The 23,489-nt window shown below is 35.4% G+C and overlaps 2 protein-coding genes, 3 long non-coding RNA genes and 2 pseudogenes across 11 annotated transcripts in view; 3 read left to right on the forward strand and 4 right to left on the reverse strand.

Annotated features, from left to right (window-relative positions):
* Positions 1-8,391, forward strand: part of LOC124459397 (enoyl-CoA delta isomerase 2-like) — an 83,005-nt gene extending 74,614 nt beyond the window's left edge. The window contains exon 6 of the transcript XR_006953621.1: positions 8,205-8,391. The gene's annotated coding sequence lies outside the window, so the exon portion shown is untranslated. The remainder of the gene's footprint in view (positions 1-8,204) is intronic.
* Positions 2,018-8,288, reverse strand: LOC124459394. Of its 7 annotated transcripts, none has more exons than XR_006953616.1 (14): positions 8,185-8,288; positions 6,121-8,068; positions 5,847-5,906; positions 5,743-5,808; positions 5,483-5,560; positions 5,136-5,258; positions 4,882-5,023; positions 4,711-4,812; positions 4,226-4,290; positions 3,504-3,812; positions 3,200-3,383; positions 2,845-3,133; positions 2,679-2,762; positions 2,018-2,508 (listed from the first exon to the last, which is right to left on the reverse strand). XR_006953616.1 is itself a non-coding variant. In XM_047008845.1 (8 exons), the coding sequence occupies exons 1-8, from the start codon at positions 6,208-6,210 to the stop codon at positions 4,190-4,192; spliced, it is 762 nt and encodes a 253-aa protein (XP_046864801.1). In that variant the 5' UTR covers positions 6,211-7,678; the 3' UTR covers positions 3,963-4,189. The 7 variants fall into 7 exon arrangements, 1 of the variants encoding a protein (XP_046864801.1); XR_006953615.1 differs by lacking the exon at positions 8,185-8,288 and having other exon boundaries at positions 6,121-6,196; positions 6,309-7,655; XR_006953619.1 differs by lacking the exons at positions 5,743-5,808; positions 8,185-8,288 and having other exon boundaries at positions 6,121-6,196; positions 6,309-7,658.
* A 276-nt stretch (positions 8,392-8,667) lies between the features above and the next one.
* LOC124459399 lies at positions 8,668-13,195 on the reverse strand. The gene is made up of 4 exons (XR_006953624.1): positions 12,935-13,195; positions 12,053-12,872; positions 8,756-8,801; positions 8,668-8,693 (listed from the first exon to the last, which is right to left on the reverse strand). It is a non-coding gene; the product is annotated as an uncharacterized LOC124459399 (long non-coding RNA).
* On the reverse strand, positions 9,385-10,711 carry LOC124459401. Its single transcript, XR_006953627.1, has 2 exons — positions 10,653-10,711; positions 9,385-9,457 (listed from the first exon to the last, which is right to left on the reverse strand). It is a non-coding gene; the product is annotated as an uncharacterized LOC124459401 (long non-coding RNA).
* Positions 13,196-13,707: 512 nt separating the features above from the next.
* LOC124459368 lies at positions 13,708-16,624 on the reverse strand (annotated as a pseudogene).
* Positions 16,625-19,431: 2,807 nt separating this feature from the next.
* Positions 19,432-22,309, forward strand: LOC124459369 (annotated as a pseudogene).
* Positions 22,310-22,826: 517 nt separating this feature from the next.
* On the forward strand, positions 22,827-23,365 carry LOC124459392. Its single transcript, XR_006953614.1, has 2 exons — positions 22,827-23,087; positions 23,150-23,365. It is a non-coding gene; the product is annotated as an uncharacterized LOC124459392 (long non-coding RNA).
* The last annotated feature ends 124 nt before the right edge of the window (positions 23,366-23,489 follow it).

The raw sequence follows: 23,489 nt of genomic DNA on the forward strand, positions 1-23,489 counted from the left end.
CTAACAGTGTTAAAGTGTTTAGAAAAATGTGGTAGAAATATAAAGTATGCCAGTTTTCGGCATATATAACCATGGTCGTAAAAACTTTTTATTAGAGAGACCTTGTTAGTTTGAGTTTAAACGAGTGATGAGAATGCTAACAGTGTTAAAGTGTTTAGAAAAATGTGGTAGAAATATAAACTATGCCAGTTTTCGGCATATATAACCATGGTCGTAAAAACGTTTTATTAGAGAGACACGGTTAGTTTGAGTTTAAACAAGTGATGAGAATGCTAACAGTGTTAAAGTGTTTAGAAAAATGTGGTAGAAATATAAACTATGCCAGTTTTCGGCATATATAACCATGGTCGTAAAAACGTTTTATTAGAGAGACACGGTTAGTTTGAGTTTAAACAAGTGATGAGAATGCTAACAGTGTCAAAGTGTTTAGAAAAATGTGGTAGAAATATAAACTATGCCAGTTTTCGGCATATATAACCATGGTCGTAAAAACTTTTTATTAGAGAGACATTGTTAGTTTTAGTTTAAACGAGTGATGAGATGGCTAACAGTGTTAAAGTGTTTAGAAGAATGTGGTAGAAATATAAACTATGCCAGTTTTCGGCATATATAACCATGGTCGTAAAAACTTTTTATTAGAGAGACATTGTTAGTTTTAGTTTAAACGAGTGATGAGATGGCTAACAGTGTTAAAGTGTTTAGAAGAATGTGGTAGAAATATAAACTATGCCAGTTTTCGGCATATATAACCATGGTCGTAAAAACGTTTTATTAGTGAGACATTGTTAGTTTGAGTTTAAGCGAGTGATGAGATGGCTAACAGTGTTAAAGTGTTTAGAAGAATGTGATAGAAATATAAAGTATGCCAGTCTTCGGCATATATAACCATGGTCGTAAAAACTTTTTATTAGAGAGACATTGTTAGTTTTAGTTTAAACGAGTGATGAGATGGCTAACAGTGTTAAAGTGTTTAGAAAAATGTGGTAGAAATATAAAATATGCCAGTTTTCGGCATATATAACCATGGTCGTAAAAACTTTTTATTAGAGAGACACGGTTAGTTTAAGTTTAAAGAAGTGATGAGAATGCTAACAGTGTTAGAGTGCTTAGAAAAATGTGGTAAATCTCATAAATCGTGTAAATAAACATCGCTGTATTTCCTACTTTTTAGAGGAGAAAGACCGCTGAGATTATCAGGATGTTTCATTTCAAAAGTGGGGATGTACACACCTGAAGAAATGAATAAATATGAATGTGTGCTAGTGCCAATATGTGACATGTAAGGGTGGAAGCACTAAATTTTTACTGTTTCATGATGCAAAGGCCAACCTGAGCCAACTCCATGTTCATTTAAAAAATATAGGCTGCATTGGTGGCTCATTGCATACAATATTAGAGCAGGCAAACTCTATGTGTTATGCAGTATGGGGTGGCAAAAAAGTGAAGTTGCATCCAGTATACGAAGGTATATGACGTACATAACAATTTACTTGAAGAATGAAGTGTATCATGTATCTAACATGTTGACAAAGTGAATGTTTCTAGCACGTCTACACAAATCATTTTTCTTGTGAAAAAGATATTTTCAGCATGTGAGGCAAGAGCAAAGATGGCCAGAAGACATTGCTCTTATTTCCCAACCTCTATATGCCGATGTAAGTACTTATCATTTACAATGGCAACAGATCACGCATAAATTGTCACAAAGGGATAACTTAACTATTGACGACAGGTGATACAACAAGCAAATGGTTATGACTGTGGCATATTCGTGACAGAATTTGCGAGAAGAATAACAGAAGGGGTAAAGTTGAGAAAAGATATCATGATTCTTAATCACTTTGTTTACTCTGTTCATATAAAGATAGTGCTCTTTTTGATAGGGAGAAGTTGGTCCTGGATTACTTGCCGATATCCATGTAAATAGTAAAAGACCATACCTTAAAAAACTGATTCGAAGCTTTGCCATTTAGCGAAGCAATTTGTAATGAAGCAGAATTTAAGTTTAAAGCTGGTGCATATGAATAACATTCTTATATTTATAACAAGTGATGTAAATAATTTTTTTACAAGTAACGACGTTACATATAATTGTTACTTTTGTGGAAACTATATGGGTAACTATGAAGTAACATTTTGTATAGATAAAACTATTTATAAAAACAAGTTTAAATTTTTCGAAAAACGAAACTATAACGCGTTACTAATGAATAACGCGACTAAGAGTGAGAAAATAGTGTTTGTAGGCTATTTCTCTCTCAGGATTGTATTTAACAATGCGTAACATATTCCTGTGCCAAATATGAAGTTTTGTAAAAAGAAAAAAGTTATCGTATTCCATGTAAGAAACCATGGAGGCAAGAGGCTTAATACACGAATTGCACTGTTCAGCAGCTTGGCTATTGTACATATTGAGCATGGGGTACAATTTCATGTTATATGCTGCATCTCGGTTCAAACAATACTCGTGCAATCTGCAGGCATTATCGTAAATGACCAACTCTGGCGCTAAAGAAATAAAAATACATAAGGATATCATCAGGCACATTCGGTTATGTTACTGCACATTCGGTTATGTTACAACTCTGTCAGGCGACTAAACCGTCACGCAATCTGTCCGATTCACTGATAATACTCAGTTTGTAGCACCATAAAAGGTACACACATACGTAACTTACCATCAGGAAAACGTGTTCGTAAAATGGTAAATGGGATATTTGGTGATTCGTGATCCCTCATTATTTCGAATCCATAACGTATACCTGGAAACAAAAACGAAGGCGCAATGTCACTTACTGCAATAGTAAAACAAATTTTCGTTGGAGCTGTTCATCATGTAAATACCGTGGGGACAAAGAATACAAAATATTCCGGGGATCAAAGTGCCATGCTTCTTCTTGGGTCTAGTGACTTTGGCACAATCTCCCTGCTGTGTCTTCCTATTGTCAAGAACATAATTCCCTCGTTGAATCAGTTCTGGCAGACAAGGTGAATATCCATGGGACGAATTTTGAGACACTGGCAAACGCCACTGACCGTCCTTGACCTGCATATGATCCAAACCATACAATCCTGTTTTCAATGCCATCATAATGCTTTTTCATAGCACAAGAGGAGCAAGGTCTACAATACACTAAATAATTTATTTAAGTCAAATAATTATGAAGCAAAGCGTAACCTATAACAAATCAGAACTTACCCTTCACATCATGGATTGAATAAAAGTATTCAACTGAACACACGTCTACGTACAACCATTCATCTTGAATAGAACGTTTATCCCACTCTGCACCACAAGAACAAATACCACTTTCAGATGGCGCCAAAATTATGACCATTTTTTTCAGGAAGATCAGTAAAATCGCTTGCATCATTCTCATTGCCTAAAATAATTAAATTGTAATATTTACAAAATGCTAGAAAGTGCTAAATACCATACCGATAAAGAAAATAGTATATGTAAAGCTAAAAGGATGTTCACCATTGCAGATTATCTTGCATACCTGTTTCAAATAAAGAAACCTTTTCTTTGCTAAGTGTAGCCAATTCAAAATAGTCTCGCATCTCTGGTGTAATTCCAAAGGAAAACTTAAAAAGTGCCAATGGAGAATCCATTTCATCCTCTTCAACGATTTGCATGGCTTTTGCAAGGGTTGTCACATGAATGCAATGATATGACGAACAGCTGCAACATTTTAACTCGGGCTGGGCAGCGTTACTTTTGAATACACAAAAGTACAAACCCCCCATGGACTATTCACTGGTTTTACAGAAATCCGCTGAACCTCCCTGCACACTGCACTAAACAAGTCCTAAAATATGTAAAATCATTTATCTTAAGGTTGTATTATGTGTGTGTATGTATGTGTGTGTATGTGTATGCAGATTAATAATTATGATTAAGACTTCACAAAATCCTTAGAAAGTGCTTAATATATATATCAGGCACGTAAAGCAAATGGTGAATATGACTTTATTATTTTTATCATACATTTAGTTTATACTACTTAATGTATGTACTGTAGGTATGTGGCTATGTATGTATTTGAGTATGAATGTGTATACCTCAATAGTCATAAATAAATTCAATTTGCCCTGTTGGCTATCACCCTAATAGCTTTATAGAAGCTCCTGAACTTAGGTACAGGATGTACGGTAATAAATTGTGGGGTATTAGAAGGTTGAGAAACTATACATGTATTTGTACAAAATATACAAAATATACTTCTTCAGGTTGCATCTCATGGTACAAATGATCACTGAAAACAGACTGAATCATGGATGTGGATTCTGCATTCATAAAAGAAATTGGATGAGATAAATATGTTGTGTAAATAATCATTCACAAGTTTTAACAATATTTTTGCTTGTAAAGCTGTGCTAGTTAACGTCCACATGTAATAAGAACAATGTCGAACAAGGGTCATGTAAAAACACAGAAGGATGACTTCACAAGGGTTTGAAATGTACAATAAACTGATATTTAAGGATGAAGACATTTTCTCCCACACCACATGATTAACTTTACATTGAAAAAATAAGCCAAATACAAATTTGAGACATTCACTACATGCAATGTCAGATTAATATGTAACAAGTTCTCACATCTTTGACAAGGGTCTTCAAACAAATAGTATGTAAGTGTAAGTCAAAATTTGGTGAAGCTGTTCAGACACCTTATATCCTGAAAGAGTAACACACAACACTTACTTTTTTCAATAAAATCTTTGGCTTCAATGCCAAACTTTCTATCATACACAACCAGATATTTTTCCATTGCTAATATGTGTATGCAACTGGGATATGGTATATCTGACAAGTACAAAAATGTTGTTTGGCCTGTTTTAATCATTTCATTTCAGTAACATCTATTTTACATACCTTTTTGAGGATCTAATTGTATATTATTAGGTAGGGCTTCAACAAATTGCTTTCTATTTGCATCACATGAGCAGCACAATATCCAACCATAGCCATCAAGCAATAGGTGGGGATATCGATGTACAAATACAAATAAATTATGCTGAAGAAAAAAATATATGCAGATTATAGCACCAAAAAAAGCATATTGAGTAATATCATTTAGTTGGGTATATACCCAACATTGAAATTATGGAAATAAAATTTGACATCACCATAATTGTTCTTTTGTTTGCATTATAATCATGAACAACAAAGGATTGCTGACGTGATATATTTGATGCAAAGTCAAACTGTAACAATAGCCCAGTATAGTGACCAGTGGGTGACAAATGACTCTGAAAGAGCAAGTATACAGTAATTATTAATGTTCACTGTTTCAAAAATATCTATCGTAATATATTTTTATGTTTGTTGAGCACATTTCTACGAGATGTTAATAAAGTTTTGCTACACAGTGTCTCATGCATAAGCATCAACAAGCATATTGTCAATTTATAACACATTAAAAACATGACTAGTGGTAAACAGTATAAAGTATAACTGTATAATTGAGAACTACTTGACTAAGTTGACATGGTTGTTTGGCTTCCTCTGTAATAATAGAGATAGATTGCTTGGTAAAGATATCTTCCGAGTCCTACAAATAAAGACCATTATTTAATTTAAAATGTGTACAGACTTTTAATAAGTGTTGAAATAATGCATGCCTTCTTTAAATTACTTCAAAATTTTTTAGTTATTTCTAGTGAAAGCAGTCCTACAAATAACCACTTCCAATGACTTTTCATGAGAAACAATATCAATATGTACATTAAAAACCTGTGTTTTGGTGGTTAACTCTTGGTGCTTGTCATAATTTTCAGCAATATCTTCACTTTGTTCATTCTACATATAATATAGTTTTACAATATATGTAAACTTACCAAATCCCCAAATTCATTCTCTTGTTCAAAAAATTGAGATTCATATGACACACTGCTATTCTATTAACATATATGACATTGTGATTAAAGGATGTAGAGAATCCAGACTTGAAATTGGAAAATGTGCTCAGAATAATTGTTTTCCTTACACAACATTGTGGGCATAAATAAATTTGTACACATACTTTTGTTAATATAACTGTAGTAATAAATATAAATTAATATGAAATTGTGCAACCAGAAACAATAAAAAGAACACTTTAAAAATTCCTACCGCATCATCTTTTTGTGTGTTTCCTTTCCTCTCCACGTTATTGTAAAAGAAGTCATTTGAGCATCTGAATTTCTTCCTGAATTGATACATTTTGCAAGTGTACCCAAAAAATAATACCCCGATTTATAAAAACCAGTACTGCCCGTGTTCTTGGATTGACAAAGTTAGCCTAGAATTATTCTAAGTACCATTCTCCCAGCCAGACTTCTCCGATAGATATTTAAAAAAGTACTAAGCATAGTACTGAGTGACTGAGCCCTGTTGATCGATTGCCTTGCTTCGAACTTTTGATGTTGCAAACTCCTAAAAAATATGAATAAATGAAGAAATATTGTTCTCATACATGAACTTTGAAACATGTAGTAAATGGAAGCCCTGAAATTTTTTTTTTAAGCTGCACCAGTCGGATGGTTGTATTTGTGGTTGTATATGCCATTTTACGGCAGCGAAACATACCACTTGTTCAGCATACGCCATTTTGAAAGCATGTCTATAATTATCCACTATCATCCATTGTAACCACTATCAACATCCTAATGTCATTGGTCAAAAATAGTCACATTTTTTATTTACTTTTGCCTTTCATTCATGTCATTTCTAGATAAGAATTTTCTTATTCGTCCATAGTTCAATCAATAATAAAAAAATATTTATTGTAAATTTTATTATAGCAAATGAACGTGACGCCAAGAGTTTGTAAATTACATGCAATTTTTCGTCGTGGTATAGTGAACTATCTATCTCGACCTTATTTAAACCCAGTGAACTCTACAACAACTGGAAGGCTAACTTGGACGCCATCTTTGAAGCCTGCATGAGCGCCGCCATTGAAAGTACGGAGGCGAAATACATCACTTCGAAATTGCCGAATTTTTTGCAAAAAACAGTGGTCTTCAAGCCAGCTTAATGTCTAAAAATCTTAAACAATGTTTGGAGATTGTTTTTTATAATTTATTGTACGAACATTTTTACTTGCTAAAATTTACATATTACTTGAAGTCGTTTGAGAAGTTCCTTTCTCTTAAATTTATTCTTAAGTTTATCATACATTACATTACAGATGTAAATTTTTTTTTTTTGGGTCTAAGGACATGAGAGTAGAAAACATTGAGGTGTAAAATAATCTCTAAACATGAAAGAAGATGCCGCTACTATACTGGGGAAATGCCAGTAAATTTGATGATCAATTTTCACATGTTTTATACTTGTTGCGAGGTATGTCATTTTGTACGTTTTATGTAAATTTTCGTGAATTAAAAATACTGTGAAAAGTCCCAAATGGATTGCCAGCTGATGAAAAAATCATTTTACACCTTAATGATTTCTTCCTCTAAATTGTTTTCATCAGTTACCATGTTGGGGCAAAATTCCATACAGTGAAAAGAATTTCTGCTAATTTTATGCTTTGCTGAGCTTCGACACTCTCATGTACTCTCCCAACATGGCTTATATGACGTCAAAAGAAAACACACTATAGCTACGGTTGAATGAAAACAGCCCCAAACATTAAATATTTGTTAAAATTGCGTATATATTATTACGAAACAGTGATTTTGTGCACGTTATGATGGCAAATTTCCATATTGCATTGAAAAGCGTATTTCGAAATACATTTATCAAACGCTGACACTTGCTGGCATGGTGACCATGTTTAATTTAAATACATATGCATATTTTAAGCTGACAGTCGTTTCAAAACTACCGATGGATGTTATTTATTCATCACGGCATAAATGCTTTTCAAACAACATTATTATTCTAAAATCATTACTTAATAGAAATTTGTACAACATTATTCCAAAATAGGTGGCAGGAGCCTACTTTGAAATACTTTACCACAAAATTCGTTTTCTAAGTCAGAGAGCGAGGGAACTCTCTGACTTAGTAAGAATACGCCGAATTCAACAGAGTATATATGCTCTCTCAAAATCCAAGATTTCTTAAAAATCTAAAAGATAGCCAAAGAACAAATTAGCGACACAATAAAAACAAACACATAAACCTGAAAAAAGACTGAAGTCACTAAGCTACAAGTCAGTGAAACAAATAAAAAAATTTTTATACCTCATCTTGTTTTCCATCAGCATGCTTCCCGTCTCTCCGTCAGCATCCTCTTCGTCGCTCCATCAGCATCCTCTTCGTCACTCCATCAGCATCCTCTTCGTCGCTCCATCAGCATCCTCTTCGTTGCTTCATCAGCATCCACCTCGTAACGCCACCAGCATCCTCCTCGTAGCACCATCAGCATCCTCCTCGTAGCACCATCAGCATCCTCCTCGTAGCACCATCAGCATCCTCCTCGAAGCGCCATCAGCATCCTCCTCGTAGCGCCATCAGCATCCTCCTCGCAGGACCATCAGCATCCTCCTCGCAGGACCATCAGCATCCTCCTCGCAGGACCATCAGCATCCTCCTCGTAGCTCCGTCAGCATCTTCCTCGTCTCTCCGTCAGCATCCTCTTCTTTTCATCAGCCTCCTCCTCATCTAAACGAAAAATCTAAAAACAAGATTAGGACAGGAAAAAATAATAACGTACTCCTCTCTATCTTCTTCTTGATCTTCATCTCTTGTACCTAAAAAAAGACTGAAGAAGAAGTTATTTGTTTGATGGAAACAAACAATTGTAAGCACCCACCACTGCCAGAGTTCGCGTTCTTTCACTGTCCGTACGCTCGACATGTCTATAAAAATGCAACAACAATATCATGGCAAGTGATTATGGAGATCGTGCTTTCGCATTGTAATAGTTTTATCATGCTAAAACATTGATATCCATGACTGTACATGATTGAACATGTATGTTAAGTGAACAACTCTTTGAAGATTATAAGACTCGCGAGAAGCTTATCGTTTGAACCGTCCATTGTGTTATAACACCCCTCAATGTTATAACACATGCAGTGTTCTGTAACATTGTCAAACGATTTATTACATGCGATATAATTCAAAAATACCTAGATAAAAACAAGATAATTAACGAATGTCTCATGCAATATATTCTCTGCTCAACTCTTTTCGATTTCATCCAAAAGGTTGTTTAATTATTTCGGTAAGGCACTAAGGTTTATAAAAGATTTTGCAACACTCTGCCCGCGTGTTGCAATATCAAATGAATTAATTATTCAATTATATATTACAGAATATACAATTCTGTAATATATAATTGAGGTAATTGATTTAAATTCCTCGTCTCTTCATGTGCATCCTTCTCGTTTCTTTATGTGCATCCTTCTCGTCTCTTCATGTGCATCCTTCTCGTCTTTCCATCTGCATCTTTCTTGTCTTTCTATCTGCATCCTCCTCGTCTTTCCATTTGCATCCTCCTCTTCTTTGCATCCTCCTCTTCTTTCCATCCCATCTTTCCTTTTTCCTTCCCTTCTCGTCTCCATTGCATCCTTCTCGTCTCTCCATCTGCATCTTCTTGTCTTTCCATCTGCATCCTTCTCGTCTTTCCATCTGTATCTCTCGTCTTCCATCTCGTCTTTCCATCTGCATCTTCTCGTTTTCCATCTGCATCCTTCTCGTCTTTTTGCATCCTCCTATCTTTCCATCCATCCTTGTCTTTCCTGATCTTTCTCCTTCTCCATCTGCATCCTTTCTCGTCCATCTTCCATCTGCATCTCTTCCCTCCTCCTCATCTTTCCTCTTCCATCCATCCTCATCCATCGCCCTTCATCTTTCCATCTTCCATCCCATCTTCTTTCCATCTTCCATTCTCCATCTTTCCATCCTTTCCTTCCATCTTCCATCCCACATCTTCCATATTCCATCCATTTATCGCTTTCCATCATCCCTTTCTCTGCATCTATTCTTCTCATCTCCATCTGCATCCCGTCTTTCCATCTGCATCCTCCGATCATCTCGCTATCCTTCCGTCTTTCCATTCTGATCCTCTGATCCATTCGTCTTCCATGATGCTTCCGTCTTTCCATTCCTCTCCTCCAGAATCCTGATCTAATTCTTCTCCATTCTTTTTCCATCCACCCCTGTCTCTCCACATCTCCATCTTTATCTGATTCCTTCTCCTTTCCATCTGATTCCCGGATCTTTCCATTCCCGCCATCTTCTTGTCTTTCCATCGCATCTTCGTTCTTTATCTTTCCATCACCATCCTTCATCCTCCTCTTTGTCCATCTTTCCTTTCCTCCGATCGCACGACCATCCGTCTCCATCCATCTTCTTCATCTTTCCATGACGCATCTTCCATCTCTCCTTGCTTTCCAGTCTCTTCCTTCGCATCCTCCGTCTTTCCATCTGCGACCATCTTTCCATCCTTATTCTTTCCATCCACCTTCTTTCCATCCATCCCCATCCTCCATTTCATCCTTCTTCTTCCATCTGCCATTTGATTCTTCCATCCATTTCTCCATCTTCCATCCGCATCTTCCGTCTTTCCATCCTCCTCATCTTTCCATGCCCTTGATCTTTCCATTTGCACCTCCTCCTTTCCATCGCCACCCCTCCTTTCTCCGCATCCTTTGTTTCTTTCATTCTGCCACTCGATCTTCCATCCTGCACTCCTCTCCTTTCACTGCATCCTCCTCGTCTCTTCATCATCCTCCTTGTCTCTTCTTCTGCATCCTCCTCGTCTTTCATCACCTGATCTTGTCTCTTCATCTGCATCCTCCTCATCTTTCCATCTGCATCCTCCTGTCTCCTCATCTGTATCCTCCTCGTCTTTCATCTGCATCCTTCTTGTCTCTTCATCTGCATCCTCCTCGTCTTTTCCATCTGCATCCTTCTTGTCTCTTCATCTGAATCCTCCTCGTCTCTTCATCTGAATCCTCCTCGTCTCTTCATCTGCATCCTCCTCGTCTTTCCATCTGCATCCTCCTTGTCTCTCCATCTGCATCCTCCTTGTATCTTCATCTGCATCCTCCTCATCTTAACGAAACATCTAAAATCAGTTAAGATTATGACAGAAAAATAACATACTTTATATCTTCTTCTTAATCATCGTCTCTAGTGCCTAAAAATAGACTGAAGAAGTTATTTGTTTGATGGAAGCAAACAATTGTAAGCACATACCACTGTTAGGGTTCGTGTTTTTCATTGTCCGTAAGCCCGACATGTCCACATAAATGCAACAAAAATTGTTGAATGAAAATCATAGCAAGTGATTATGGAGATCGTGCTTTCACATTGTTATAGTTCTATCATGCTAAAACATCGATATCCATGACTGTACATGATTGAACATGTATGTTAAGTGAACAACTCTTTGAAGATTATAACACTCGCGGAAAGCTTATCGTTTGAACCTTGCATTGTGCTGTAACACCCCTCAATGTTACAACACATGCAGTGTTCTGTAACATTGTCAAACGATTTATTACATGCGATATAATTCAAAAATACCTAGATAAAAACAAGATAATTAACGAATGTCTCATGCAATATATTCTCTGCTCAACTCTTTTCGATTTCATCCAAAAGGTTGTTTGATTATTACGGTAAGGCACTAAGGTTTATAAAAGACTATCGAGTTTAAAGATTTTGCAACATTCTGCCCGCATGTTGCAATATCAAATGATTTACTCTAATATTAATATACATATTCTATGATATAATCGAGATAATTCACTTGAATTTTCGTCTCTCATCTGCATCCTCCTCGTCTCTTCATCTGCATCCTCGTCGTCTCTTCATCGGTATCCTCTCCTCTTCATCTGCATCCTCTCTCCATCTGCATCCTCTCTCCATCTGCATCCTCTCTCCATCTGCATCCTCTTCGTCTCTTCATCTGCATACTCCTCCATCTGCATCCTCCTCTCTTCATCGGTATCCTCCTCTCTTCATCTGCATCCTTCTCCTCCTTCATCCCATTCGTCTCTTCATCTGCATCCTCCTCGTTTCTGCATTAGCATCCTCCTCATCTAAACGAAGTACCTAAAAATCAAGTTACGATTATGACAGGAAAAAAATAACATACTTCTCTATATCCTTCTTGATCCTCCTTGTCCGTTCTTGATCCTCCTTGTCCATTCATTTTCATCCTCCTCGTCCCTTCATCTGCATCCTCCTTTTCTCTTTAGCTGCATCCTCGTTTCTTCATCTGCATCCTCCTTTTCTCTTCATCTGCATCCTCGTCTCTTCATCTGCATTCTTCTTGTCTCTCCGTCAGCATCCTCCTCTACTTTTCATCAGCCTCATCCTCATCTAAACGAAAAATCTAAAAACAAGTTAAGATAAGGACAGGAAAAATAATAACGTACTCCTCTATCTTCTTCCTCATCTTCATCTCTTGTACCTAAAAAAAGACTGAAGAAGGAGTTATTTGTTTAATGGAAACAAACAATTGTTTAGCACATACCACTGCCAGAGTTCGCGTTCTTTCACTGTCCGTACGCTCGACACTGTACATGACTGAACATGTATGTTAAGTGAACAACTCTTTGAAGACATAAAATATTATATCCTTTTGTCACAAAGACAAAAGGATTGAACTTGCTATTTCTAACAATGGCCAGTTGTTAGAAATAGGCAAAATGCAAAATCATCACACTTATGTGAATGATAACGATGAATGCAAAAATGAAAATATTTTCTGGACATGTATTGAAGAGGTCCAATAATTGATGTCAAGAATAGTGGGAAACTTTTGGCAGTTTCGTTCGTGTTCTCACTTCAATATGTAACTGAAACTTGACGGCATTTTTGTGCTCCAAGATCGAAACATAGAAATACTAAGAAACCAAAGAAATCGATCATTCCTTCGAACAAATAGGACTCATAACGATGCTTTGAATATGCTGTAACGAGAATTCACATCACAATTGGGTTATACATTTTAATTCATCGATCTCAAACTTACATCTTTATGTCATCGACGATTTTTCTGTATTTAACCTGCCGCTTTCAAACATGGCTAAAATATCTCAACCGTGTCATGTCTTCAGTTGCTCGTCCTTTCCAACAAGTAGTCGCATTTCTTGAAGGCTGTCTTCGACTTTCAACAGACTTTCACCTTTCCCAGACGAACAGCTCGGTCAAATAGGGTTATCGAAGTGAAAGACCCTACTTTTTCTTCTGATAACTTTCATATATCACATGAATTAATTATTAATTCATTCGTCAATTTGTTCAAACCATGATAAAAGGGATTAAATTCATTGATTGCATGAAAATATATGCAGGGCAAAGACAAAAGGAATTAAGCCTGGTTATAAGTTAACTAACGACATTGGTTAGTAAAAGAAAGCAAAGCCTTTTCCCAGAGGTTTGGAGAAAACAAAAGAATATTTCTTTTGTTTCCTCAATGAAGAGTTTGCGAAATCAATGATTGTAAGGTTATGACGGCAGACAGAGCATGTCGTGTTGTGGTAAATTTTATCTAGTATGAACAAAAAATTATCTCACCCAAAACCGCAATTCAATGCACCATAGCTAGGAGAGTTATCATTTTTCTCCCACCTGACCAACTTGTTACGTCAACAAATAAATTAGAAGGCATATCAAAAGCTTGTAATTTATTCACGTGGGAATCACCCACATGTTATAGAAAAGCTTTGTCGTGCTCAATACTTATTATGAACATTGGAGCCCTGCTTATTGCAATAATATGACTTGCCATTGTAAAATGTAATGTAATAATTTAACGAGAGAATTTTATTGACAGAACTAAATGGTAGCAAGTGATTCATTTTAGCAATCCTAATAGGATGGGACAAAGGGAAAGAATGAGAGGTAAGTTCGTTTTCAAATAATTATCTTTAGCGATGTAACGATAGCAGGACTTTCAAATGCGGTAAATGTTTTGTGGGAAAAGCGCGATTGTTTCTTTTCCGTGGTTGTAATCCTTAAAATTACATTATTAACAGTAAAACTGAACAAATTGAAAGTTATCTTTTCTCTCTTATATTCCTTGTTCAACGAGTTCATTTCCTTGATCAAACCATGATGAAAATTTATCCAATCACATTTACATTAAAGTTTTTTAAACTTCAAGATTTCCCCACATTCATTTAGCTTAAATCCCGCATGATAAACGAATGATATCTCTAATCAAAGATGATCACGCAGTCTCCGATTTTTTAGGAATGAAAATAGGTTTTACGTTAATTGGTTTATGTTTGGCGTAAGGTGAAGCCGGTGATCCAACAATTAACACGTGATTACCCTTTAACCATAATCTCCACATGCTTTTATGAAATCCTCGAGCATCTAAGTCCCAGATTCGTAAACATCTCGCTATATTATTCCATGTTGTCCAGTCGTTAGCATGTTTCATTTCAATATAAAATATATATGTTTTATCAGATGTTTCTGGAACAAAGACTTTCTCGTTCTTGCAAGGATTTTTACTGTGATCCAACGGCTCTGCCAACCTGTAAAAAACAGTAGATAGACATCTCTAACAATCAAATGACATAAATATGATGATAATTAGATCACTGAATCACTAAGTAGAAATCTCCTTCATTGTCCTGTGAAAAGAAAAATATTGTTGTCAATATTTTATAAAATTCTGCAAGACATACCCTACAAGCCGTTCAATCTCCTTCTCATAATTTTCTTTTTTCAACAATCCAACATTAAACTTAACGTTAGGTTCAGTATTCAACGTATGTTTTTGAAATAGGATTCTTGAAAAATACATTCATATTCAGGCCTTTGGCGCCAAAATGGTAGGTTCTTGAGATATCCGGAATGATACATTCACGTCCCTTTGTTGCTGTCCATCCTCATCCACATATCCCAATCCCAAAAGAGATCAGGGTTGGCCATTTGGCTCAAGTTCTTCTTTATAAAGTCGTCGTTTGAGCAACCTGTTAATGCAAAGAGAAATAATAGATAGAATGAAGTTTATACTATCTATACATTTATAGTGCTGCGTGATGTCATTGTGGCGTGATGTCATTGCAGCGTGAGGTCATTGTAGCGTGATGTCATTGCAGCGTGATGTGCTTGTAGTGTGATGTCATTGTAGCATGACGTCACTGTTGCGTGATGTCATAGCGTAAACAAAATCATTTGTAGTAATAAAATTCTCACCAGCCTAAACCAGGCATTGTTTCTACGATATAACATTGCAGGATCATTACATGTGATCATAACCCTAAAAATAGAAATACTTGTTTTGCAATTAAATCATTAATCACATAAATTAGTTTTTCAATGGATGTACCATTTCTAAGGTAAATTTCCTAAATTTCACTTTGTGATGTGCAAGGAAGGAAGCTCGATAAAGACAAACATAATGTAACCAAAGAAACTACAATAAGATAACAGATTCTTGTACGGAGATTTCCATTTCCATTATAATGTGAAAAATATTTGAGATTTATTTAATTTACATTCTGCACTCTCGTCAGAGATAAACTGGACTCGACAAAAAGCAAAAGAATCAGAGACGTTCAAAACCACGTTAATAAAGTTGAAAACGAATTAAAATTTTGTTGTGTAGCAAACACAAGCCAACAATAGAGTAAAAGACTAAAAGATGAAAAGAATGTTGTTAGCTTTTGTTTATAACAAACCTGATCATTCCAGCCAATATACAGTACAGACTTTCATCTGTATCCATTAAAGGCAAAATTGATTAAAATAACTAAATATGTCCACAGATACGTCTAAATCTTCTTCCAAAATAATCATATACTGAGCATTGGGATAAGCATTAAACGTCTCTGTCAATGTTCGCTTGTAATGCTGGGAGGAAGAAAATACATTTAAAAGTAATAAAAGGAACGAAAAATTTTGATTACATCGTGTAAACACTCTCAAAGAAAAAGCCTTACCAACCTGTGATATTCTAGCGTTCTTACTGCTAATAGGAATATGCTGTACGACTTTACATCATATAGCCTTGCCACAGCAGCTGGTTCTTCAAAGAATCCATCAATAAATACAGTAAATAACTCCTTCTTTGCTCCATGAGCTGACAACATTGACCGTAAGCCACGATAAAGATAATGTGGCCTGTTACTAGCAATCACAGCAACAGGAATGTCTTGAACTTTTTCTAACTTCAACGGTGTTGTTTTAATTTCAATTGGAGCAGGATTATTACCTACAACATTTAAGAACATATTCTGTCAGTTCTTCATATCGTTCTAACATTAGCTGCAATAACAGTGATATCCTTATTTCTACAATTTTTTCCATGGAGTATTCTCAGAATATTTTCTCGAAGTTTTAATGCACAATGTGAATGGCAAAATTACTGAACACATCGCTGTACGTTCAATTAAATAAGAAATCTAATCCTACATGGATGTAACGAAAAGATACTTACAACTGCATACACTTCCATAGCCTTCAAACTTATCACAAAACATTCTTCTTCGCTTTAATTCTTCACTGTCATCCCAAGCACAATGAGATTGTTTAGCAGGAACAAGAGGAACTGTACACGAGCAGTGACAGGCTCACCCCAGTTCGATATGTCTGCCGCGTGATGATGTTTCTCTGAGTATTTCTGGCCACGTTTTGTGACGATAAATGACCAGCTATCCCGCCATTTTAGTTCATCGGCATAAACACTACCAAGACTTGTGAGCAAAAGCAATATCGGCGATCATGTAAAGACACAGTTCTCCACGTAAAAGGATTCTTTAAGAAACTCTTACAAGTGTCAAGGAATTATTAACTTGTAGCATTATTTTTCCATCTGTTAAAATGTGACTTCAATACGATCGGAAATATACGTACTCGACTTAATGGTCATTGTTTGCACTCCATTTCTCTTCCATTTGACTTGGTGCAAGCAAAATGGTAGTTCAGTATAATGAGCAAATTTGCGCAAATTTAAGGAGACTGGCAACCGGCAAATACTTCATTGCTATCTTACAATTGGTTCATTTGAATTTTTGTTTTATTGTGATTGGTTTGACGGATTTCGACTGATAGCCAACTGAACTAACATAGTCAAGCTCACTGTCTGAATTGAATGTTTGATCGTTTCATAATTTTATAAGCATGATAGAAACTAAACTACAATCAGATGGATTTTATGAAATCTTTACAAATTCATATATTGACATGAATGAAGCTGTCCAAACTGTGAATTTTTTCAAGAGGGTGAAAAATTTATGGATAAATTGTAAATGCTTGGCGAAGACGATCTCGCGAGCGACATTTCAGTCATTGATGTTCAAAAGAAAGCCAACATTGTTTTGAGTTTTATCAGCAGAAATTTACATCCAAAATGTGTATGGACGAGATTTCTCGCCACAAAAGTAGTTTTACTGATGGCACCGTGTTTCGCCTTTATTCCAAAGCCATCATTAGAGAATACATATAATATATTAATCCTAACACGGAAATATGCACATGAAAAACATGTATGGACGAACTTTGAACTCGCATCTTCAGGATACTAGTCCGCTCAACCTGTTCAGCTACCAAGCCCACATGGATTGGAGACCAATAAATTCTTTTTAAACTGCGTTTGGACAGTGGCGGATCTAGATTTTTCAAACATCAGTCATAAACGTCTTTAAACATTTTACAGTCTTTAAAATTTCTACCAAGTTGTCAGGCATAAACCCCTAGAGACCCCATTCAAACCTCTATGTAACGAGTTGTTAGAAATTTGGTACTACAAGTGAAAGTTCATAGATATAGAAAAGCTCAGACTTCAAACCATGCAAGTTTATTGTAACCCTTACCCATCTCCACATCAGTGTCAGCAAATTCACTTTTTTGAGAAAACTCCAAAATTTTTCTGCCAAAGATTAAGCAAAAATTATCAGAGTAAAAATTTGCAGTTAAGGACAGCTTAATGTCATAAATGTTTATTAGGCATTTCACTAGACTATTATCTTCTGTAAGTATATGCAAGGTGTGCTATATAGCAATCACTAGTAGCATTGTATTTGCAAATACAAACAGAATGTAACCAACATGTCTTTATTATATAATTACATGAATGTTATATTTGTCATGTGTCATGCTTACTGGTTATGATAAATATCTTTTGATATGATCAAGCTCGCTTGATCTGAAATAATTTAGTTTAGAAATTATAATGATCATCAGAAAAATTACATATGATCATGAAAATATTTTTGCTGTTTTGCCAAATTTCAAGGTTTATTTGCATATTATTAGGAAGACATTTTACTCTATAAAAAATGCTTTTCATACATCAATAGCCCTTGGATTTTATGGCAAACTTTGGATTTTAATGGTATGAGCCATAGATTAACACACCTTACATCTCTACATGAGGTGTTCAGTTTGAAAAGGGGACAATATGCATAATGGGACAACATTTGGTATGTGAAATACTCAGGTTTAATACCATTCCAGTCAAATTGTCAAAATAAAAGCTTCATGGATCAGAAGACTCAAAATCACAGGTTATAGTAAACAGCTTCTCATGTAATCAATGTTAGTTTTCTCAAATCTTAAACAATATGTAGTATAACTGTCCAATGATTGAATGATCAATGATCATAAACTGAAAAGCCCCAAACATTTGCTTATGATAAAGTAAATAATAGTATGGCGCCTTATGGCTACAGATTTTTTGTCCATTGAAATATATTTGCAGGAATGTAGGATTTTGCTGCCATATAACGGCCACGATTCCCCAAGCACTAAAGAAATTATAGCTAAAACTCCTTCGGCAACAACAATTTTAGAAGCATCAATCTGCTTACCATATGCCATATTGACATAAATCGCATCACATACTGCATAAATTGACTTTGATATATTACATTCATGCATACACTTCACTTGTCCTTTACTTACGATTTGGATGTAAATTTCTGCTGATAAAACTCAAAACAATGTTGGCTTCTTTGAACATCAATGACTGAAATGTCGCTCGCGAGATCGTTCGCCAAGCATTTACAATTTATCCATAAATTTTTCACCTCTTGAAAATTCACAGTTTGACAGCTTCATTCATGTCAATATATGAATTGTAAAAGATTTCCATAACCATTGATTGTAGTTTGTTTTGCATGCTTATAAAACTGAAACATACAATCAGACAGTGAGTTCTGACTAATGTTGTTCAGTTGTCATCAGTCGAAATCCGTCAAACCAATCCAACAAACAAAATTCAAATGAACCAATTTAAGATAGCAATGAAGTATTTGCCGGTCAGTTCTTCTTAAATTTGCGCAAATTCGCTCATTATACTGAACTACCATTTTGCTTGCACCAAGTCAAATGGAAGAGAAATGGAGGCAAACAATGACCATTAAGTCGAGTACGTATATTTCCGATCGTATTGAAGTCACATTTTAACAGATGGAAAATAATGCTACAAGTTAATAATTCCTTGACACTTGTAAGAGTTTCTTAAAGAATCCTTTTACGTGGAGAACTGTGTCTACATGATCGCCGATATTGCTTTTGCTCAAAAGTCTTGGTAGTGTTTATGCCGATGAACTAAAATGGCGGGATAGCTGGTCATTTATCGTCACAAACGTGGCCAGAAATACTCAGAGAAACATCATCACGCAGCAGACATATCGAACTGGGGTGAGCCTGTCACTGCTCGTGTACAGTTCCTCTTGTTCCTGCTAAACAATCTCAATGTGCTTGGGATGACAGTGAAGAATCAAAGCGAAGAAGAATGTTTGTGATAAGTTTGAAGGCTATGGAAGTGTATGCAGTTGTAAGTATCTTTTCGTTACATCCATGTAGGATTAGATTTCTTATTTAATTGAACGTACAGCGATGTGTTCAGTAATTTTGCCATTCACATTGTGCATTAAAACTTCGAGAAAATATTCTGAGAATACTCCATGGAAAAAATTGTAGAAATAAGGATATCACTGTTATTGCAGCTAATGTTAGAACGATATGAAGAACTGACAGAATATGTTCTTAAATGTTGTAGGTAATAATCCTGCTCCAATTGAAATTAAAACAACACCGTTGAAGTTAGAAAAGTTCAAGACATTCCTGTTGCTGTGATTGCTAGTAACAGGCCACATTATCTTTATCGTGGCTTACGGTCAATGTTGTCAGCTCATGGAGCAAAGAAGGAGTTATTTACTGTATTGATGGATTCTTTGAAGAACCAGCTGCTGTGGCAAGGCTATATGATGTAAAGTCGTACAGCATATTCCTATTAGCAGTAAGAACGCTAGAATATCACAGGTTGGTAAGGCTTTTTCTTTGAGAGTGTTTACACGATGTAATCAAAATTTTTTCGTTCCTTTTATTACTTTTTAAATGTATTTTCTCTTCCTCCCAGCATTACAAGCGAACATTGACAGAGACGTTTAATGCTTATCCCAATGCTCGGTATATGATTATTTTGGAAGAAGATTTAGACGTATCTGTGGACATATTTAGTTATTTTAATCAATTTTGCCTTTAATGGATACAGATGAAAGTCTGTACTGTATATCGGCGTGGAATGATCAGGTTTGTTATAAACAAAGCTAACAACATTCTTTTCATCTTTTAGTCTTTTACTCTATTGTTGGCTTGTGTTTGCTACACAACAAAATTTTAATTGTTTTCAACTTTATTAACGTGGTTTTGAACGTCTCTGATTCTTTTGCTTTTTGTCGAGTCCAGTTTATCTCTGACGAGAGTGCAGAATGTAAATTAAATAAATCTCAAATATTTTTCACATTATAATGGAAAATGGAAATCTCCGTACAAGAATCTGTTATCTTATTGTAGTTTTCATTGGTTACATTATGTTTGTCTTTATCGAGCTTCCTTCCTTGCACATCACAAAGTGAAATTTAGGAAATTTACCTTAGAAATGGTACATCCATTGAAAAACTAATTTATGTGATTAATGATTTAATTGCAAAACAAGTATTTCTATTTTAGGGTTATGATCACATGTAATGATCCTGCAATGTTATATCGTGTAGAAACAATGCCTGGTTTAGGCTGGTGAGAATTTTTATTACTACAAATGATTTTGTTTACGCTATGACATCACGCAACAGTGACGTCATGCTACAAATACATACCACACTAAAGCAATAATATCACGCTGCAATGACATCACGCCACAATGACATCACGCAGCACTATAAATGTATAGATATAAACTTCATTCTATCTATTATTTCTCTTGCATTAACAGGTTGCTCAAACGACGACTTTATAAAGAAGAACTTGCCAAAATGGCCAACCCTGATCTCTTTTGGGATTGGGATATGTGGATGAGGATGGACAGCAACAAAGGGACGAATGTATCATTCCGGATATCTCAAGAACCTACCATTTTGGCCTGAATATGAATGTATTTTTCAAGAATCCTATTTCAAAAACATACGTTGAATACTGAACCTAACGTTAAGTTTAATGTTGGATTGTTGAAAAAGAAAATTATGAGAAGGAGATTGAACGGCTTGTAGGGTATGTCTTGCAGGATTTTATAAAATATTGACAACAATATTTTTCTTTCACAGGACAATGAAGGAGATTTCTACTTAGTGATTCAGTGATCTAATTATCATCATAGTGCGTATTTATGTCATTTGATTGTTAGAGATGTCTATCTACTGTTTTTACAGGTTGGCAGAGCCGTTGGATCACAGTAAAATCCTTGCAAGAACGAGAAAGACTTTGTTCCAGAAACATCTGATAAAACATATATATTTTATATTGAAATGAAACATGCTAACGACTGGACAACATGGAATAATATAGCGAGATGTTTACGAATCTGGGACTTAGATGCTCGAGGATTTCATAAAAGCATGTGGAGATTATGTTAAAGGGTAATCACGTGTTAATTGTTGGATCACCGGCTTCACCTTACGCCAAACATAAACCAATTAACGTAAAACCTATTTTCATTCCTAAAAAATCGGAGACTGCGTGATCATCTTTGATTAGAGATATCATTCGTTTATCATGCGGATTTAAGCTAAATGAATGTGGGGAAATCTTGAAGTTTAAAAAACTTTAATGTAAATGTGATTGGATAAATTTTCATCATGGTTTGATCAAGGAAATGAACTCGTTGAACAAGGAATATAAGAGGAAAAAGATAACTTTCAATTTGTTCAGTTTTACTGTTAATAATGTAATTTTAAGGATTACAACCACGGAAAAGAAACAATCGCGCTTTTCCCACAAAACATTTACCGCATTTGAAAGTCCTGCTATCGTTACATCGCTAAAGATAATTATTTGAAAACGAACTTACCTCTCATTCTTTCCCTTTGTCCCATCCTATTAGGATTGCTAAAATGAATCACTTGCTACCATTTAGTTCTGTCAATAAAATTCTCTCGTTAAATTATTACATTACATTTTACAATGGCAAGTCATATTATTGCAATAAGCAGGGCTCCAATGTTCATAATAAGTATTGAGCACGACAAAGCTTTTCTATAACATGTGGGTGATTCCACGTGAATAAATTACAAGCTTTTGATATGCCTTCTAATTTATTTGTTGACGTAACAAGTTGAATAAAGGTGGTCAGGTGGGAGAAAAATGATAACTCTCCTAGCTATGGTGCATTGAATTGCGGTTTTGGGTGAGATAATTTTTGTTCATACTAGATAAAATTTACCACAACACGACATGCTCTGTCTGCCGTCATAACCTTACAATCATTGATTTCGCAAACTCTTCATTGAGGAAACAAAGAAATATTCTTTTGTTTTCCAAACCTCTGGGGAAAAGGCTTTGCTTTCTTTACTAACCAATGTCGTTAGTTAACTTATAACCAGGCTTAATTCCTTTTGTCTTTGCCCTGCATATATTTTCATGCAATCAATGAATTTAATCCCTTTTATCATGGTTTGAACAAATTGACGAATGAATTAATAATTAATTCATGTGATATATGAAAGTTATCAGAAGAAAAAGTAGGGTCTTTCACTTCGATAACCCTATTTGACCGAGCTGTTCGTCTGGGAAAGGTGAAAGTCTGTTGAAAGTCGAAGACAGCCTTCAAGAAATGCGACTACTTGTTGGAAAGGACGAGCAACTGAAGACATGACACGGTTGAGATATTTTAGCCATGTTTGAAAGCGGCAGGTTAAATACAGAAAAATCGTCGATGACATAAAGATGTAAGTTTGAGATCGATGAATTAAAATGTATAACCCAATTGTGATGTGAATTCTCGTTACAGCATATTCAAAGCATCGTTATGAGTCCTATTTGTTCGAAGGAATGATCGATTTCTTTGGTTTCTTAGTATTTCTATGTTTCGATCTTGGAGCACAAAAATGCCGTCAAGTTTCAGTTACATATTGAAGTGAGAACACGAACGAAACTGCCAAAGTTTCCCACTATTCTTGACATCAATTATTGGACCTCTTCAATACATGTCCAGAAAATATTTTCATTTTGCATTCATCGTTATCATTCACATAAGTGTGATGATTTTATTTTGCCTATTTCTAACAACTGGCCAGAAATAGTAGTTCAATCCTTTGTCTTTGTGACAAAGGATATAATATTTTATGTCT

The sequence above is a fragment of the Xenia sp. Carnegie-2017 genome, unplaced genomic scaffold, assembly GCF_021976095.1.
Source record: "Xenia sp. Carnegie-2017 unplaced genomic scaffold, XeniaSp_v1 HiC_scaffold_9, whole genome shotgun sequence".
Taxonomy (NCBI): Eukaryota; Metazoa; Cnidaria; class Anthozoa; order Malacalcyonacea; family Xeniidae; genus Xenia; species Xenia sp. Carnegie-2017.

Excerpts from the sequence above, each read along its gene's own strand:
- LOC124459394 (XM_047008845.1), bottom strand. The coding sequence starts at position 6,210 with ATGTATCAATTCAGGAAGAAATTCAGATGCTCAAATGACTTCTTTTAC. Across the intron at positions 5,259-5,482 it reads AACCATGTCAACTTAGTCAA|AGTCATTTGTCACCCACTGG; the intron begins GTAGTTCTCAAT and ends TTGCTCTTTCAG. Across the intron at positions 4,813-4,881 it reads ACAATTAGATCCTCAAAAAG|ATATACCATATCCCAGTTGC; the intron begins GTATGTAAAATA and ends TGTACTTGTCAG.